This window comes from Poecile atricapillus, chromosome 2, assembly GCF_030490865.1.
Source record: "Poecile atricapillus isolate bPoeAtr1 chromosome 2, bPoeAtr1.hap1, whole genome shotgun sequence".
Taxonomy (NCBI): domain Eukaryota; kingdom Metazoa; phylum Chordata; class Aves; order Passeriformes; family Paridae; genus Poecile; species Poecile atricapillus.
The window spans coordinates 92,755,748-92,776,579 of record NC_081250.1 but is presented as its reverse complement, the minus strand read 5'-3'; the positions used below and the strand labels follow the sequence as shown (position 1 = coordinate 92,776,579).

The 20,832-nt window shown below is 35.8% G+C and overlaps 1 protein-coding gene across 1 annotated transcript in view; it reads left to right on the top strand.

Annotated features, from left to right (window-relative positions):
• Positions 1-20,832, top strand: part of LOC131575534 (dynein axonemal heavy chain 5-like) — a 149,094-nt gene that overhangs the window by 53,737 nt on the left and 74,525 nt on the right. The window contains exons 42-48 of the mRNA XM_058831122.1: positions 2,828-3,015; positions 4,220-4,414; positions 10,150-10,284; positions 11,303-11,492; positions 14,311-14,528; positions 15,409-15,720; positions 20,737-20,826. Coding sequence (XP_058687105.1) covers positions 2,828-3,015; positions 4,220-4,414; positions 10,150-10,284; positions 11,303-11,492; positions 14,311-14,528; positions 15,409-15,720; positions 20,737-20,826 — 1,328 coding nt within the window. The remainder of the gene's footprint in view (positions 1-2,827; positions 3,016-4,219; positions 4,415-10,149; positions 10,285-11,302; positions 11,493-14,310; positions 14,529-15,408; positions 15,721-20,736; positions 20,827-20,832) is intronic.

Below are 20,832 nucleotides of genomic sequence, written 5' to 3'. Positions count from 1 at the left end.
GGCTGTTGAGGGCATCCAGGGGCCAGATATTCCTCACAAAAGAAGAGGAACATCAGTTAAAGAACTTGCTACCACACCAGTGAAGTCAAGGAACATTCTTCATTTGTTTTCAAAGATGGTAGTGTAGACTTGATTTCTCTGAGCCTGAGAGAATTACAGCCTGTCAGTAGCTGATCTGTACCCGAGGGAAAGTCTCTAGAGAACCCTCTCACTCAAAGTCTATCTCTGTAAATAAGTTCCCTTTCTCAAAACAGTTCTGCAACAACTGTAGATAGTGTATTTATCTCTTGTCCCACCAATGGGACAGGAGGTGGTGTTTCTTTACCAATCATGTTAAACCTATAGCGTAAGACCCTATGAAAGCTAAAAAGTTCAGAGAATAAAAACCCTTTCTAGCAACTCGTTCTAGTGTGCTGTGACTGAACCCATGCTTCTACATCGTGTCCAACAGTGACACAGTAGGATTGAGTATTTCATGTTTTAAATTTGGTACCTGTCGATAGAATTACTTTAATTTTTGTATGATTATGGCATTGTGGTATTTGTGTATATTCTACTTGCTTTTAATTTTTTTAATTAAGTCCATGTAACTTTTCATTCTCTTCAGATTCTTTTCCTTTGGAACATCTTTTTTCCTTATAATATCACAGAAGTTAATTATAAGCAGTTTAGTGGAAGGTTACATATGGAATTGAAATAAGTTTCATGAGAGATCTGCTGTATTGCCCTGACTGAATCAAGCCTTAAGAAGCCAATTTTGGTTCTACTGCCACTGATTTTGACCTGGTTTGACTCCTCTCATTTTGTTTTTCCAAAATTACATGGGTGAAGAAGACCAATTGATGCAATATTATTAAAAGAATTTGTTAATGGACATGAAAAAACGTAAAATATGAATGTCAGAAAAGAAACATAAAAGTGGCATTGAGGGCATTTGGAGGAAAATCTTAAAGGGCAAGAGAAGATCAGACAAGGAAAAGCAGAGGGAAGGGATGTAGCATATTATGAGAAGAATAGGCTGAGCAAAGGCAAGAGAAGAAAAGAAATGATAGAGAAAATGAAAGGAAAATAGAAAAGGATTCTAGACTAATAGAAAGGAGGAGTAGAGGTGACACCAGAGATGAGGTTGAGCAAAGCTTTATATGTTTTTAATTTTTTAAATAGCTCTTTTACGGGGAGCAATCGGGGAGCAAAAAATATTGTGGGAAATAGAAAACTTAGAAAACCCTCAGAAGCTGTGTGAAAGCAGATCTCAGAATAGAAGAATGCAAGAATACAGATATGCAAGGACAAGAAACAATAAGGCCATGTTTTTGAACTGTGTAGAGATAGGCCTTGGAAAATATAATAAGCAAGATAATAGAAATATATAAGTTTAATAATGAAGCTTTATCCATTGTTTTTAAACTATAACAAGCAAGCATTGTTAGAAAAAAAGTATATGTGTAGTTTTCATGATTGGCTAAAGCAAATGCTTGTAAGCTTTTAACATTATGCTCTTGGCTAGAAAGTTTTTAAAAAGGCCTTGTAAACAAGAGAATTTGGCTGTTGTTGTAATAGCATGAGGTTTCAACGTCTTACATGTCTCATCTTGTAGTGATGAGGCTGATGCTGAATAAAAAGCTCAAGGAGTGCCTACCTGCAGCCCTGACCCATTACTGATGAATAAAGATCCAACAAGAAAGCCAGACAAAGTGAAAGAATATGTCCTCATAGTATTGATACTGATTTTTGAATACTTGCTCTTGAACTATCTAAAGTCCTTAATGAATTAACTTTACACATAAACTGCTCATAGATTTATTTTACCAGTGCTATAGGCATTGCCATATGAAGTATGGGGGATTCAGGGTAGCTTTGGATATGGTTATTCAACACTGCAAACACACAAATGCCTTTTCTTGGACATGTGCTTTGTTTCTGCATTTTGTACTGCCTTCAAACTGCTTAAGCCAAGCTGAGCTCCACCAGTCAGTGGAGTGAATCAAACACTTCCAAACATTTATAAGTATGGACGCAGGCAATTGGAAATACTAGTCCAGTGAGGTCTTTGGGAAGGGAGGGATGGCATACATGAAGCTCCTGCACAGACTTGCTAGCCTTTGTCTCTGGTGAAATGGGTGTGGAAAAAGAGGGAATTATGTAGCTTTCCCACTACTGCTCTGGAAAGCTGCCACTGTAGATTCTCCTATTTCAATCCTGTTAGCATGGTACAGAAGAAGGAGTACTTGACTCTCCCAAAAGCCAATTTCATGATGTTTGTGGGTACTATTGTCTGTCTAGAACTCCATGGCCTGTTCCAAGTAACAGTTCTAAGTGTAACATCAGATTCTTTCCTCTCTTTTGAGCAGTAGGATGTTAATCTCCAGTAATTTTTTGCCTACGAATTAATTGTTATAAAATGCTACAATGCTTCTGTCAGAAATGTAGTGGTCTCTGTTTGGTTTTGTGCTTTTAATTTAGGTAGGTGTTTCTCAAGCTCACCTTTGACAACTTCATCCTCTGCATAGATGAGTTCCATGATATATGAACATTTATGCTACTATATACATTATTAATTAACTCTTTCTGCCTAATAGTTGCTATAGAAGTCTAGGATTCTTTGTAAGAAGTTTACATATCTTTCATTCAAGGAGTGATACTTTTTCTGAGTGTCATTAATGCATAGCCCAACTTATTTTGAGTTTTTACTCCTCATTTTATTCTGTGTGTTCTCTGTTCTTCTCATGTTACACTAAGTTGCATGGAACATGCTCTATTTTGTATATAAATTACTCTTGTTTGATCTGTTATTTTAAGAGAATATTTCTTTTTTTGCTTTTCTTAGGTTTAGCTCAGTCAGGTGCATGGGGTTGCTTTGATGAATTTAACCGCATTGAACTTCCAGTTTTATCAGTGGCTGCTCAGCAGATATATATTGTACTTCAGTGTAAGAAAAAAAAGAAACTTCAGTTTACCTTCACTGATGGCGATGTCGTTGACATGGACAGAGAATTTGGTATATTTCTGACTATGGTATGTCTGTAAATACGTGTAAATGGAATCACTGTGAAAAATCTTTTCTGTTCCATTTCCTGTCAAAATTTCCCCTTTGAAATATTGGAACTGTCTGTTAGAAAATAGTTAATGAAACTTGAACAATAATTTGGTAAAATAATTATAATTTTCTCTTGTCTGTATTTTTTAACTGGATCTTAGGACTTCAGGTATGTAATTATCATTAACTATGTATTTTAAGGATTTTTTTAGTAAAATATTGCACAGATTGAGATTAAACTTAAACCCCACATATTTTCAATCAAAGTCTGTCAAAATAAACCATAAGCAATTGACCACTGCAAGGACTATTGTAACTGGTCTGGTCAGTATTTTACCAACTGTGAAGAAGTTTTGACCTCAATCCTAGAAGACAGCACTTGAGGGAAACCACTCTTACTCTGGTTCACTGGCCTCCTGAAGATTTGCTTTGGTGCCTGTGGACTGCTTCTAGTAGTGCAGGAGGCAGAGCAGCGGGAAAGTATAAGAATATACCTTAAAATCATCTTTGTATCTCTCCCTCCTTAGCTACTTACATACCCACAACTCAAAATAGAAGCCTTTGCCCTTATTTTAGTGGGTCCTACCTTTGAAAAAGTGTTAATGTTATCACTGTAATTTTAAAAAGAGGGCAAGTAAGTGCCATACAAAGGCCAGGGGGAAGACAGGTTGGAAAGAGCTGGAAGAGATTAAGAAGTTATCACTGCACAGCTAGTGACTACAGTTGTCACAACTGAGCCATGCAGTACTCAAATGAATGACTTAGACATCTTCAGTGAAAGGTCAGATCCATTAGTTTAAATTATACTCGGAAATGGCTTGCACTGCTTGACTGACTTTGTGCTGAAGTGATCTGGGAATGCTCAGAGGACAGTAACCTCCAGCACTGGAACGCTATCAAGACTCTGAGGAAGTAACCATTTAAAAAAGCTCCAGCAAGATCTGTAAGTGGTTGTCCCTCTATATCTGTGAGTCTTGGACATCTCCAAATAATGTGTGATATCCCATCCTTCATGAATTGCTGTATTGAGGCCACCGTACTGATGTCTAATTGTGGCATGCTCAAGTTATCCTTCATAATCTTGCATGTGCTCCTGTGTTTGCTGACTGGTGATCAGGAAAGATAAAGCATCCTAGCCTGCCGTCATTATATATTGTTTGGGTTTATAAATTGCATTTTCAGAACCCTGGCTACGCAGGACGACAGGAACTTCCTGAAAATCTGAAGATTCAGTTTCGCACGGTTGCCATGATGGTGCCTGACCGTAGGATTATTATGCGAGTCAAGCTGGCAAGTGCTGGTTTCCGAGACAACCAAGTCCTTAGTCAAAAATTCTATACACTCTACAAACTCTGTGAAGAGCAGTTATCTAAACAGGTAAAAGAAATATTTGTTCGACTGTAAGCTGTCAATGAAAGGATATGGAGATAATATACTTGCATAGAATATGTAATTGTTTTCACACTTGTGAGCCTATACATTTTTTAGGGTTTTCAGTTTTAAGTTCCAGAAACAGTGTCTGAAATGATCATGTTGTTTTTATTTTTCACAGTAAAATTGAGTAGTATGGGAAGTTTGATTTGTGATTCTTAAACAGAGTGCAGTTACTGGAGAAGTTATAAGGAGCAGTGTATATTGCTGTGCTGAACTTGAGGAGTGCACATTTATCAATGTCTTCACTTATGAAGGCCAGATCTATTTCAGAGGCAGAGTAACAATTGTAAATAACTGCAGAGCACCTACAAGGCTCTCTCTCTCTTGCTGAATACTACTACAAACAGAAAACTGCTGTTCTGTTTGGGAAGGGGTATTTAGGTAGAAACAAAACTGGTTCTTGCCTTTTGAATTCCCTGTGCTGCCTGTGCACTAGAGGGTCTCAATGAGAAATCATATGAACAGCAGATAAATTGTGTCTCAAATGCCTGCCTTGATTGGGTAGTGATGAACCTGTGCTAATTTACTACAGTCTCTGTGATATAATTTCAGTTCTTACCATCTATTTATTTTTTTATTAATACCTGGCCTTTGTGAGACGTTATCTTACTGCCTCAGTTTGTGTGGTCATTTTTTTGTCCAGGACATGATTCTTTGCTTCAGTGTGAAAAAGGCACATAAACAGGCATCAGAAATTTGACCTTCTACCTCTGCAAAAGTGCTTTGCTTGTTTTGTGCTGTCACAGATGCTGGAACTGGTTCACCCTTGGACAGTGTACTTAAAAATTTAATGCATACACCCAAACAAAACTTAACCGTACAAAACTTATTTTAACTATCATAAGGGTATACAATGTTTTATACACAATGATTACTGCACCTTCACAATGAGTGCAGAGTTTTTCTGTAGAGTTTGGTCATTTCTTCAGCAGAGATTACCATCTGGAGCCTCTGAGATAAGGAGATTCTCCATTTATCTTGTTAATCAGCATACTGAAGCATATAAGTAAGCCTTATCAGTTGGCCTAAGGAGGAGGATTCTGTAAAATTGTCTGAAATTTGCACTGGGAATAATACTGTGCCACTTATTCAAATTCTTTGTTGTGAAGGCAGGTAGCTCAATCACCTTGTCTCAGATCAGTCCTTTGCCTCATATATGCTGATGCTAGCAAGGGAGTTCCTTGCTATTTATGAAAACCAATGACTAAGTGCTCTGGGTGTGCACTTAGGCACAGCCCTTACACTGAGCTATATTACAATTTTAAATCTGCATCTTATGCTTATATCTCTCTTATAACTTTAATTCCATAGTTCTTACTAAGTAAGCCATGATATCTGTGGGGAATAGTATTTCATGCAAATTTATAGTTTATACAGGACCACCTAACGTTTCTACAGTATCCATCAGTAAAACCTGCTATAGTGGTCTTTGTTGTAACCATTTATATAATGTATGATATCATGGATCACTATACTCCGTTAGCATGAACCACAACTTTCTGCAAGCCCAGGGTAGTATGCTAGTTTGTCCTGCTTGTGCCTGTGAGCAGCCCTTTGGACAGTTCTGCTCTTGTCTAAATCCATTCTATACAGTCATAAAATCAGAGAAAAACAGGTTTTTTTCTCTGCGGCTTCTGGAGGTGAACAGGTGCTAAACCTTTTCTCGAAGCAAGATCTGCTACAGCAAGTGGCTCAGCTTCTTGTCTAGATGACCTTTGAATATCTCCAAGGATAAACACTGCACAGCCTCTTTTGTCAAGCTGTTGAAATGTCTGACCCCCTTGTCTAGTCGCCATTTTGTCTGTGAGGATGTTATCAGAGACTGCGTTGAAATCTTCTGGAATGGCTCTGCCCTGCTGTGTTGCCCTTCCAACAGATATTGGAGTGTGACAAGCCCCCATTGAGGATCAGGGCCTGCGAAGATGAGGCTAATTCCAGCTATTGTAAGAAAGATTCATCAGCTTCTTCCTTATCAGGATGTTTGCAGCAGACATCTGCCACAATGTTGTTGAGCCCTCTAATTCTAAGACAAATTCTCTCAACTGGTTCATTAGCCATCCTAAGGGAAAACGTTCCCACTCTTTCACTTTAAAGGGCAATTTCCCATCTCTCCATCCTGTCTAGTCCTTCCTGAAGAACCTGTATCCATCCATTACACCTATGCCCACACATTTCCTAGTTTGACTGTAACCCTGCACCTGCACACCGAGCTGTAATTTTTCCCTGTTTTGTTGTCATACTTCGTGCCTTAGCAAACAAATTAGCACCTCCTTCTGCTGTGAGAACTTCTGCCATGATGCTGTTCTCTTCAACTGTCTGTACACATGTACTTGAAAAGGGTCACTTTCCACACTGTTCCACAATCCTTGGCATCTCTCTTGTCCACCACAGACAGGATCTTCTGCTTCTCAGCTGGGTCCATCACTTCCTCACTTGAATGTGTGGTGTTATTGCAGTAGTAATGAAATAATTTGAAAGTCTTGAGGAAATTCCTTGTGAAGTTTGTTGTAGGTTGGGGAATACATCTAATGCAATATGTGATTGTATAGAGAGAGATCTAATGAGTTCATCAGATTAGGTATGGGAGTCTCATGAACTGAACATATTTCTAAGAGTACAGTGGGACATAAATTGCTTCTGTGAAGTCTGAAAACTGATAAGTTACAGTCTTTCTTAGAGGCATATTTCATTAGATGTTAGGAAGAAATTCTTGACTGTAAAGGGTAATGAGACACTGGGACAGGTTGCTTGGTGAGTTTCTGGACTCCCCATCTCTAGAAGTATTCCAGGCGGGGTTGGATGGGAGTCTGAGTAACTTGGTCTAATGGAAGGTATCCCTGCCCATGGCAGGAGGGTTGGAAGTAGATGATCTTTAAGGTCGCTTCTAACTCAAACCATTCTGTTCATTCTGTGATTCTGTAATTCGTATTGATCTTTCTTTCCTAATGGAATTTATTTATTCAATTTTTTAATGGTAAATTTGACATTCCAAGTTAAGTAATGCTGGGTTTTCCAAGCAGTTGACCATAAAGATCAGGGTCACATAAAGAATCAGTGCAATAGGAAATGGCAGAACATTGCCTGTTTTCAACAAATGCAGTATATCAACAGAAGGAAATAAAGCAAACAGCATTCACCAGCTGAACTTACCGCGCAGAAAATCCAAAAGGGATGTGCCAGAAGGAATACATGAAGTCTTCCAGACATTTTACACACACAAAGTCAGACTCTGTAGAAGGAGGAACTCTGACTCATAAGTAGCCAAGGGCACACTGACTGTCTGTCATCTCCTTCAGTAATGAAAAACAATAAACAGTAAAGTAAAAGAATAGTTCTCAGCAAAGGTAGGAAGCCCAAGGTGTCCAGAAGCCTGTGAAAGAGTTATTCTGACAGAGCCCTAAAGGTGAATTATTTGTCTTTGTTACCAGATTCTTCCCTAGAACCTCCTTCCACAAAGTCTCATACAGCTTAGGGAAAAACAGAAACTGAAAAGGAAAACCTAGCAAAGCTTGAAGGCAAATGAGGTAATAATTCCTTTTTGAGAATCATCTCTTTAAGGTGTTTTAATTTGGAGCAAACCACTGATAAACCCTTTTTGCTTTTCCACATGCAACAAACTCTGCATCTAGTACTGAGACTTTTTTTTTCAGATTCTTAATTCTTCCTTTCAAGAGCATCAGCTATGCCACAGCAGTCCATTTTGCTCAGGCACAATCTTTAAAGATTGCTGTTAAAAGGTGTAGCAAAGGAAATCATAAAAAAAACCCCCATAATCCATATTTGCCAGTAAATTCTAACTGTTCTGTGCCATTCCTGAAAGGCAAAGCAGTTGTAAAACTAGAATACCAGTTAAGGTAAATAAATTATGGTCACCTTGGACCACCCATCATGTCGGGCAGTTGGAATGCACTAGAAATTCTGTCTTTAAAAGTCATTTAAGCTAATTTAAAATTTTCTGTTAGGTATGAAAGCATTTCTTCAAATTTAACAAGGAAATCACTTCTATAGAATCACAGACTTATATAAATTTGAAGGGGCCTCCAGAGGTCACCTTGTCCTGCTTATTGCTCAGCACATCAGAACAGGTTGCTAAGACACTTTTTGAGTTTTAAATATCTCCAAGGATGGAGATATTCAGCCTCTCAGTACCTTTTCTGTGTTTGGCCACTTTTATTGTGAAGAATCTTTTCATTATGCAAACCATTGCAATTTCCCTTGTTGAAAATTTTGACATTACCTCCTTTCCTCTCATTTAGTCATCTTTTGCTGAAGTCATTCCAGCATGTCAATGATGGTCATGTAGCATGGAGAAAAGGAAATATATCAGTCCTTATCATGATTCTGGGCATTTCACTAGGACATGTCATTTACTAAATGATGATGAAGTCAGGTGATGTCTGAGTTCATCACTGTCACACAAAGTTGTTAATCTTTTTGTGTTAGTGTTTCCATCTGCAAATAAGATTTCCTGGCAGTATGTGGCTATATATTCATAGCTAAATTTTTCACTAGTAACAGCTTGGCACCTGATTAAATAATAGAAAGTGAGGCTGGGCGGAGCCTTGAGGAATTATTCAGTTACCTTTCTGGAGAAAAAATAATTCTTAATTAAATAATTTGCTATGAATGTTTGTCACTGTTCTTAACATTCTCTTTTGATGGATAGGTTGCAGTTTCCCAGGCAACCTGATCCAAAGTTTCATTTTTGTTATGGTCACAATATTTTCCTCTAAAAGTTAACTCAAATCCCCCTTGCTATATTTAGGTAAATTACTTCTTTTCCTTTCTATCCTCCTGTCTTCCTCTTTGCAGGTATCTTTTGTGTCTTGAAGACTTTTGTCATAACTCATCCTACATATTCACTCTTCCTACTTTTAGAGTAGATTTTGTATTACTTTTTCCTGATATAATATGTTTTCTAGTCAACTGATCGCTTTTTTTCTTTTTTTCCTTTTCAAATTTCTCTTCTGTAGGGTTCATCTTCAAATGTGGAATCTAGCTTTTGGTCACAGTGTAGAAATGTCAACTACAATGGAAATATATTTTCAATTGTCCTAAAAAGGACATTTGTATTTTTATTGCCTACTAAAATTGAAGATAAGTCATTGGGGATCTCGTGGCATCAATCCAATGTCAAATATTTTTCTGCAAAGCTTTGTGCACCTGATTTGTTCCTCAACTTAATGAAGAAGAGTTGGTACCTTATTAATGCAGTTGGTTATTGCCATCTTTAGTATTTTGTAATTGTCTTTATTTTATTGCATCACACATAGATAATTTCTCTTGGTAATTTTGAATTCTAGTTGTGATCTAATTCACCAGTTTGGTATCATCTGCAAAACTAATCAGTAAAGTCAAATAATTTTCTTGTTGAAAAATCTGGGATTTACACAGTGTATTGTTCCAGTTTTTCAGCCTGGGAAATAGGGTGAATAGGGTGAGCTCTGTATCACCAGAAAGTGCACTTTCTTGTATGGACACACTAGAAAATATCTTCAGGATTTGATAATAACAAAATTGGAAATCTATTTGGAAAGATGAAGGGCTGTGAATTTAATCATATTGAGAATTTCTATTGCATTTATTTATTTAGTGAATTTAATTTTCAGTCCTCTCTCGATTTTTGTTTTGATCTATTTGATCTTTTAATTCCAATTTTGTTTATGCTTTATTTCAAGGTTCACTATGACTTTGGGCTTAGAAATATCCTGTCTGTTTTAAGAACACTTGGAGCAGTGAAAAGATCTAATCCCCAAGAGCAAGAGAAAACTGTGGTAATGAGAGTTCTGCGAGACATGAACCTCTCCAAACTGGTACTGTAACACTGGTGACTTTCCCCAGTAGAGTATTTTGTTTGCATTTTTAAGGGTCTTTATTCTGAACTTTGAAAAGCTATTTTTCTTCACCAGTTGAATACATTATTTTGCAGTTTTTAATATGATTTATAAGTGAGTTGAGAATCAGAATACAGTTACTGTGTGAGAACAATTTATCTTTTAAATAGAGGAAAACATGTCATAAGCTTTAGCTGAAAAAATCTTTGGAAATACCATGAGATCCTAGGGGATCTATCTGGTCCTCTAATTGGCTCTTGTTTTTAATTCTTTTTACCCTAAGGAGAGAAGTGAAGAATACATTGTATTAACTCTTAATAATGTCACCAAAGATCCTTCTTAATCCAGAATTTAAATTTATACATTTCTTGGGAGTCTGTTGCCTTTTCAGAACATCATAAGAATTGCTTTAAGTGAGGTAATTGGAAGCAGCTAATACCTACTTGTATAGTGTACCATCTTTTGATAATACTATTTAAAGCATTCATCTTTCTTTTTATTGCTGTGATTAAAAGGTTATGGCATGTCTAGACTCTGTGTATTTACCTTGGGAACCAGTTTTGTGATGGAACCAATTACTCTGTTTCTGATGTCAATCTATTCAGCACGTTGGTACATGTGCTCAAACCTATGGCAACGCTTCAGTGATTTACAGAAGGAAAAAAATCATAAAAATTCTAAGGCAAAATATGATTGGAATAAATCTTGCTGACTTATGTAATAAATGAAGAAATATCTGTGTGTATACATTGAAGAAAACTGTATTAAGTTGTTGACATTTTTATCAGCCTGAAGTATTTAATTTAGAAATTACTTCTTGTGATTTCATTGTATGAAACTCATTTCATAAAACTGATGGAAAATTATAATATTTGCTCTGGAAGAAGTAAGATTTTCACTGCCATCTTTGAAATGGCTTATCTTGAAGATTGTTTACAACTATAATAATAATTTCGGTAAATAAATAATATGTTTCCCCCTACTTTATCCTCGACAGGTGGATGAAGATGAACCTTTATTTATGAGTCTCATTAATGACCTATTCCCTGGAATTACTCTGGATAAATCTGGGTATCCTGAACTACAGTCAGCCATCCAAAAACAGACAGAGGAAGCAGGGCTTATTAATCATCCACCATGGCTACTTAAACTCATTCAGCTTTATGAAACTCAACGAGTCCGACATGGTTAGCATGCTAGATGAGGCTTTGAGACTGCACTGTATTTGAGACTATGCTACACTATCTGCCACTAGAATGCAGATTAATTTCATGAAAAATGTTTAAAAAATTTAAGCAGATGTAGTTTTTAAAGCCTATGTGGGTTGCTTAGGAAGCTGTTATGACCTTTTTTTATGTGCAATCCTTTGTTGTATTACATTTATATGAGGAGTATGAGTATGGCCTTTGGTGATTGAAATTTCTACAGAACAAGTTAAAATATATTCATTCAAATCCAGAAACAGCAATTTTGTTCAGTGTTCTGCAAACAATTGTTACCCTCAGACGGAATTGAGTCATGATGCTTGAGTTTAATGTTACTTTGAGATTGTAATGTTGAGAAGATTACTAAAAATAATTTCTAAAACCTTTATTTTGATACATTCTACCATGCATGCGATATAATTCCAAGTGTTTTCTTTGTGATCGATTCTTGCAATTTATACTGAGGAGAAAAAAGCTTTCCTCCTGCTGGATCAAGTGAGTTAGACAAGATGGACTCAAAAAATCCCTTCCAACTTCAACCATTCTTTGATTCTATGAAAATGCACTTTTACAGTGCAGAAAAAGCCATTGAGTAAAGCTTATCCTGTCCTAGGAAGGGTATCAAAGGCAGTAGTAAATTCAGGTTTACAATTCATAGCTCAGAGGAAAAAATGTACCCCTACTTTGAAATATCCCCCATACCCCTAATCTCTAATTAATGACTTTTTAGTATAAGGGGAAAACATTAAGGAAATGTGACTAAACCAGCAAAGATTTATAAAGCTTTCATCCTTCTTATTCTCCCTTTTCTTGTCATAATAATAGCCAGCTTTAATTAAACAAAATGAAAGGAAATACTCATTCACATACCACAATCTGTGTCCTTAATGTCTCAAACTTTTAATTCAGATTACTGGTTAGACCAAAGAGCTGGTTAGTGTTGTGCAGACTTACTAATTTACATCCAGATTTCTGTATAGAAACCATGGAAGTTTACATGTTTTCAGTCATGATTAAATGTGTCTTCCTTTTAAAAGAAGCTGTTTGATCTCTGAGACAGTACAGCTCCTCTGTTCCCCAAAAATCTTCAGGATCCACCATGACATTCTGCTTAGATGCCTCTTTTCTCCACACATCCCTACTATTCCCAGCTATTAATGCAGCTCCAATTGTCCGAACAGTTGGATGCTCAGGCCAAAAGTTTTTTGACTTTCTATGACAAAAGTTACTGCACTGAGGAAAAAAGATTATGTTTTCCTGACTTCCACTTGTCCTTCTCATGAACTTGAATTTATGGAGAGGTCACCATGGGATATCAAATATGAGGAGAAATATGGCCATATGTGCACATGAGGTGCTTTTATAAACACACACATGGAGATTCAGTGCATGGATCCTGAAATCTGTTTTGCATAACAATTTTGGTTGAAATATCACTGAAACCAGCAGAAAAGCCATTTGGTTAACACTGAAGAGTTTGTGTTAGATTTCCCCATATGTAACATATGGCATGAGTGAGTGATTTTCTGAGTCCTCGGATTACTTTGGGGCACATACAGTTCCCTTTAGTTTTAGAGGAAACATCACACAATCTGCATGGGACTGGATTAGATTTATTATTTGGATTTGTGATTGTTCCATACTTCTGTTGAAGAAGTTTTCAAAACCAACTAAGGATTATGTTGTCCAGTTTGCCTTTAGGGCTAATAGGACTTATCTTTGTCCCTTAAATTTGTTTGGAATTCTCAATCTGAATGTCCCATCTGATTTTGGACAGATTCTGGGACTATTGAGTAGAAAACATAACCAAAGAAGATAAACAGTAGGCTCAATTTATTGTTGAAGACATGATTTATTTCTTTATATATACACTGATGAATTAAGTGTGGTTGCTCTTAACTAGTTTTATGAAAGAAAGATCTATTAAAATGCCAGCGTGGGTGGATGCATGTTACCGCTGAAGATGAATAGATCACATGGACACAGGTCGAGGTGTGGTGAAGAGAAGAGAGAAGTTTATTTTTCCCTCCAGGATTTATAGGTTTCTGACCACGGCCAGAGATTGGATGGTCAGGATAACACTTTCTCACTGCACTGGCCATGAGAGATGTCCATCACAAGACGTGTAACAGAAAGAATGTACACATATCTATGTTTACAGTTACTGTCCTGGGAAAGTCTTTAGAAAACTATGTTAGCAAGCTCAGAAGCTGAGTTTTCAGGGCGACATCTCACCCTTTTCAGTTTAATAAAAAGAAAAGAAAAAAGAAAAATGAACAAAGAAACTAGCAACATTATAAACAATCAAAAGATAAATAACAGGAAAAATACAATACTCCATACAATCAGAAGGCTGTAATTTCAGGGTGATAGATGCAGGTACATATTTTTGTTACTTTTGCATCCGAAAGATGCACTTGATTTTGTATATCCCTGGAAGATTCTCATTCTCGTTAGATACATTTAGAAATTTCTGGATTTGTTTACCGCCATTCATGTCCATGTCATCGCATGCAAACATCAAAACGCAGTTGTGTTGTCCCATTAGAAAATGGAAAAGAATTGCCTGAGGCAGGATACAGACCCACATAGGCTTGCCTATCATAGTAGAGAGACATTTATAGAGGCCTTTAAATAATAGTTTCAAATTCTGTTTCAATCAACATTAAGTGGAGTGAGAAACATCCTTTTGTATTGGCTTTTGATAAAAATAAAACAAGGATTGTTGATGCGATGAACCATCAAATGGTAGCACGACACATTGACATTTCATTTCAAACCATGTTTATATTGTTTTAAGGTATGATGACTCTAGGTCCAACTGGTGCAGGAAAGACAAAATGCATTAATATTTTGATGAAAGCAATGACAGATTGTGGTGCTCCTCATAAAGAGATGAGAATGAACCCAAAGGCAATCACAGCTTCCCAGATGTTCGGTACCCTTGATGTTGCTACAAATGACTGGACAGATGGTATTTTCTCTACATTATGGAGAAAAACCTTAAAGGCAAAGAAGGTAATGGATATTGTATCATGATAGGCATTTAATACTGTTTCCGTAAGGTGTCATTACCCGTCATTTTTCTGAAAGGTCTTCCATTATAAAGTCAAATGGGAATATGCAGTGTTAATTTTGCTTCTGTCTGATGAGCTCAGTGCACAAGAGTCAGAATTACATATATGTATACATATATATCCCAGATAGCACTAGGCTTCCCAAGCATTTGAGGATCCAGAATTAATTTAGAAAGGGTTTTAACAGGTTTGCTTCCTTCTGTAAGCAGTCCAAACATAAAAACAAGGTGTGTTCATGTTTTGATGTGAGGACAGAAAAGTCAATTTTCTTCTGTCTGGTTAAGTCATTGGCACTTTATTTCACTAGTTATATCAGAATGTAAGGCTTTGGTAAGAAACCGATGTAGGCATTTCCCAATTCTCTTATCAAACCTGCAGATCATGTTTCAGGAATCATAATTACACTCACATCTACTGAACAGCCACACAGTTCTGGCTTGGAAAATGGGCCACCTTACATGAAATACTTGGGTAGCATCCCACAAGGACTGACTTTGTGTCTATGACTGCATTTAGTGAGAAATGTTTTCATCTGTCTTGATGGATGCTGGGCTGGCTGATGTAGTTTTGAAGAAGAAAGATACAACTTTCTGCTCAGTACAGCACAGGTTAATTTTTGTTGCTGTTTCTTAATATCTTTTTTAGTGTGATACAGGATATCGAAAGAAGATCACTGAGCAAATTATAAAAATTGCATGTTTATAATGCTTTTTTTTGCTGAGTACCAAATTATGACACTATTTATATCTATTAATTTTCTGATATTACGTGAATGTGTATTTTTGGTCAATGTAGGTAAAGTTGAATGTTTTTTATTTTAGGGTGAGCATATCTGGATAGTTTTGGATGGACCTGTTGATGCAATATGGATTGAAAATCTGAACTCTGTTCTGGATGATAATAAGACCCTTACTTTGGCCAATGGAGATCGTATTCCGATGTCCCCCAATTGCAAAATTATATTTGAACCTCACAACATTGACAATGCTTCCCCTGCAACAGTTTCTCGTAATGGGATGATCTTCATGAGCTCTTCAGTGTTAGACTGGAAGCCTATTTTAAGGGCTTGGCTGCAGACACTACCAGCTACATACTCCAGTGTCCTATGGAATTGCTTTAATGCTGTATTTCAGGTACTCAATTAACTACTTCAGAAAAAAAAATCTTGCATTTTTTTATTCGTGTTTTTTAATGAAGCATTGCTTCTTCCTAAGTGCTCTTTCAATTATTTGCATTTCTTTGTTTATGTAATAAACTAAAGAACAAGGATTAAAAAAGGAGAGAAAATTATCTCTATCATTAATAAATGACTGAAGCTATAACAGATGAATAATCTGAATGTTTTGTTTTGTCTGCATGTGATAGTTGTCAATGAATTATTACACCTGTGATTATATTATATTGCATGTTGGCAAAACAGATACTCTCTTTGCTTGCAATTTTAATACTGCAATTTTAATTATTTGTGTTAGGATACACAAAGGAAGTGGGTAAATTTCTTATTTTGTTTTAAATATAAAGAAGTAAATTCAAAAAGAAATTGAGCTAGAATTACTCTGGTGCCACAGGAATGCATTTGATTCCTTAAGTTATTTCTAAAAAGACATTCTATAATTCAAATTAATCCAGGGTATTTTTGTGCTCTCTGCTGTTCTGAAGCTCGGACTGTAGTTCTGAAGTTCTGACTACAGTTGTCTCTTCTGATTTTATTATCTATGTTTCTGTTTCAATGGAAATTTTTGAAATCGCATCTCTTTCGTACATTGTCTGACTAAATTGTGTACAATTGGTCAATCCAAAGCAAGGATCCTGAATGTTTTCCCCCTCTGTTTGGTGTTACCTTACTGAATCATTAGAAAGGTTCCAGCAATATTATAGATTGTTGTACTCAATAGTAGGTATAAAAGCATAATCTCAGTAGTATACTTCTTCAATCATATTGAAATATTTACTTCTGCTTTTGAATATTTTAAAAGAAATACTTATGTCTTTACAACCATTCAGCGTTGTTATATTCTGATTCCCTCAATATCTGTGAAATAAATGCAACTTCCAACATACCTTGGTTTTCCATCAGCTTGCTCCTGCCTGTTTACTCATGTAATTGGTGTTGGATTTCACAGGGGGTTCTCCTGTAATATTTTTCATTGCTCTTACATTTTAAAAAAGCAGTTTTTAATGAACTTTGAGTGACGTTTCAGGAAGCTTTTTATAGATCATGATAAAAGCAATGATTGATATAGATTTAGAATGCCCTGAATGTTAACAAATGTCTTCTAACATTCTACTTTTCATTTCAGTTCACATTTACTTCAAAACTAATGTTTAACAAGCTATTCATTTTGTTCTACCTCCAGAACATAATGATATGACATAGTATTTACTGCAGCAGCAAGAGAAACAATTCTGATAATGAGTTTTAAAATATGCTTCCAAAGTAATATATATGTGGGTCAATTTACTGCTTCTTTGCCACAATTCTATTTATATTTTATGCTACAACTCGCTCTGAAAACATAATGACAACACTTAAAATGCCCAAGCCTGAAGCAATAGCAATAAAGTCCAGAAAAATATGTATTTTATTAGATTAAAAAATGAAAATGCAGTGAAATATGAAGTTAGTTTAGTGCTGAAGGCTGCATTTAGAACTATCAAAATGTAAATGAAAGCTGTCATGCTGGCAGTTTTCTTTCACTTTTAATGTGCTGTCTTTGCTTCTCAAATAATAGAGGTAATAAAAGTGATTTTACAGATGAGAGTAACAATACTTTTGTTTCATATGGCTCTTTTTATAGCTGTTATTTTCTGCCACATTAAAAAAAAAAGATAAAATTCAAAAAGAAAATTTTTGAAATAAGGTTCATCAACAATGGTAGTCAAACCCCAGATATAGACCTTGGTGAATTTAATGCTAGTATTAAAAAAAACATGGATATAAACATCTTACAAGGATCAGATTTTTCAAAGAACATGAAGATTAGAGTATAGATGGAAATGTAGTAACCAAGGAGACTCAGTCTTAAGTAGACATATAGAGACTTTCTAAATTTAATCTAAACTCAACTGAAATAGATGTAAGACAAAAACTATAATAATTCTAATTTGCTTCCAAAACACTCTGATTATTTATTCTATTCAAAATAATATTTGTCACTGAAAGTCTTCATGTTGGATAAAATAATTGTTAGTAAAGGTGCAGCAGGTAACAGTAATGGAGGAGAAAAGAGCAGAGAAAAATAGTTGGGAATCAGTGGAAGTAATGTATTTATTGTTTCCATGTACATTATAAATGGCACCGTAAGTCACCATTTTTTATACATTAAAAAAAAGCAAATTAAGACACAAAAGACAAACAGTCCAAAACCAAACCTCCAAACCCAACCTTATTTCAATTTTAGTTGATCTTAGATTCCTTTCTATTTCCACAGTATTTTTTTTTAGAACAGTGATTGAGGGGTTTGACTTTCCCTTTCCCAATTTTTTCTTCTCAGCAACATTTCCTGCTTTGTAGAATTTCAAATAAATTCCCATCTCTATAAAAATTCTCTCTTAAATTTAGAAGCTCTACTGCCAATTCCTGGTCTGTGAATGTTGCAGCTACCTATAAGCAGCAGAATTGTTTAGCTGAGGGAAGTAATTATCTGAGACAGTTTCAAAGAACTGAAATAATTAAAATAGTTACCTGAGTGCTGTTACTGAGATTGTGTGAAAAGTGTGAAGTTCAAACCAAACAGTGATGGATGTTATGTGAATAACATAAGTTTCAGCACATCTATGTATTATTTAAATGAAAAAAACAAAGTAGTAGCAACTTAACGTTCAGATGTGACTAATTTTCTTCCTCCATATTAAATCTCACACTAATCCAATTTGTGTAAAGGCTGCTACTGTGCCTGGAGCATAGAGCTGGATATATAATCCAAAGAGTTTCTTACCTTTAATATTTAAATGCTTATGTTAAAATTAATATTACAAGCATTAATAACTTTCTATTACTGAGTTTTTTTGCTTGTCTAAACCTTTGAATACGTTACCAACTTCTTGTCCTATATAAGGAAGTGTGTTCTATAGTCCAGTGAGTTCTATAGTGATTGTACTCTGTGCAAAAGAGTCTTTCTTTCATACTTTTTTTAGCATCTGACTTCGTTTTTCAGTCTCCTTGTAAGGGATAGCAAATTCCTGATCCAAATTCTTAAAAATTTATTTGTATTTGTCATTACCCAACTCATTTTTCCAGTCCCCCTGTCCAAAAAATTCGTGCAAATTTCTGTGTTAATTCTGCATCCTTTTTTGACCCAAGTATTGTTTTAAAACTAGTAGTACTAATAAAATACTAGCATATATGGAACGGATATTTTTTACCCATAAACTCAAAGAAAAAGAAAACATTAAAATACCCTTCATAAACTACAGAAATCTCACTGGACTCATAAGTACTATAAAACCAGTTCTGGTGAAAATTGGGCTCTTGGTAGTAAAAAATACTTTGACGCATGAAATATCTTTATTCCTTGTGTTTCAAATCAATTATTAAACAATTTACAGTGCCCTATGAGACATCTAGTCTATTTTATAGATGAAGAAGCTGAATCTCAGTGAGATTTAGCTCTAAATTCTCTAAGTCTTGGATCTGAATTTCCCACAGTGCTTGTGGGCACTCCCCTGTGGCACCCATAACACCCTCAGTTACTCAGCTGAGCACCCTACGTACCATTGGGAATGAACCAGGCATTTTTGAGGGAAAGCCACAAAAAGGCAGCACACAGAGGTGGAATCACTTGTGCTAGTCAGCAAGAAATATCAAAAGAAGCAACCTGATAAGTGTGTGTCTTCCATGCCCATGGCAGGGTGAATGAAGTGGATGACCTCTAAGGTCCCTTGAATCCCTACCTATTCCATGATTCTGTGTATGCCCACACTCAGATTGCCTTCTTAGACCACTTATCCATAAACCCTGCTCTAAATTAAGGTGTCTAAGTGAGTTTTTGATCATAATATATATTTTTGTTGTGTGTGTGTTACCTGGTATTCTAGTGGGATGGAACTGAGGAGGATGGGTAAAAATAGTGATTCATTCTCTGTGACAATAAATATCAGCATAGGGCACTTGGAGAACTTCTGTGGCAAAAATTAAACTGAAAAGTGAAACAAAACTGGTGAGCATGTGGATAGACAGCTCAGTAATATTTTAAAAGTATCTAAGGAAATTGTTTATGTCTTTGGGTGATTGAATGTTTTCATTGTCTTAGCTTTCTCCCTGACAGAACATGACATCTATAAACAGAATTCCTCCAGAATTGCTATCTCCCACAGTATCCCTGTTATACTTTCACTTCCCAGAATGAGTGGCCACTGTTGATTTCCAAAGATTTAGAGGGCAAATAGTACTCATAGGGAGAACATTATATTACAGGTTGTTGGATGAAGGTGGAAGTAGGTTATCATTTACATCAGTCTATACTATTGGATGGAAATTGATATTTTAAAATTTTGCACTGCAAATCTCAGAGATATTTACATCAATTTGAAATTTTGCTCAAGATGTTGCAAAACACTTGGCAAAGGCAGATATGGTAGCCATCACTATGAAGAAACCTGAGGGAAGTTCAACTTCCATTAAAATTAATTCAAAAAATATTTTTTTTGGATCTTGCCAGGCTTCTACAGGAAAACAAGGGTATTGGTTTCAAGAGGGACTGGTACAGCACGGTGTAGTCAGAACAGATCAGATAGAAATTTATAGTGGTAAGCTTGTGCATTATATATGTATCATCATTGCTTTTATCTTCCTACTCCAAAATATCAGTGGTAGATTAAAATCTCCAGTGGAGAGCACAAATGGCAGCTAGATCCCTGAAGTAACTGAAAAGCATTCTTCAAATTGCTCTTCAGGAAATTACTCTGTGGAGCTTATATGAGTAGCTCTGCTGACTCTGGTACATCAAAGTTATTTTTCTAATATGCTATTGTTAGAAAAAATTCATGGTCAAAGTCTGAATATTTATAGGCCCAGAAATGGGGAAAATTGTTGTTTGGAAATAAAGTTTAGAATATATTTGAAAATCAGGAATTGATCTCATCTAAGAATAAATCATACCATTGAAACAGGTAAAGGGAATCTTTAAATTATGTTTTTTTCTTCCCAGGATGTGATGGATTTTGTTTTCTCTGCTGTGACACCAAAAATGTCAATTTTAGAATGTATGTACATCAAGCAAGCTATTGACCTCCTGCAGGTAGAT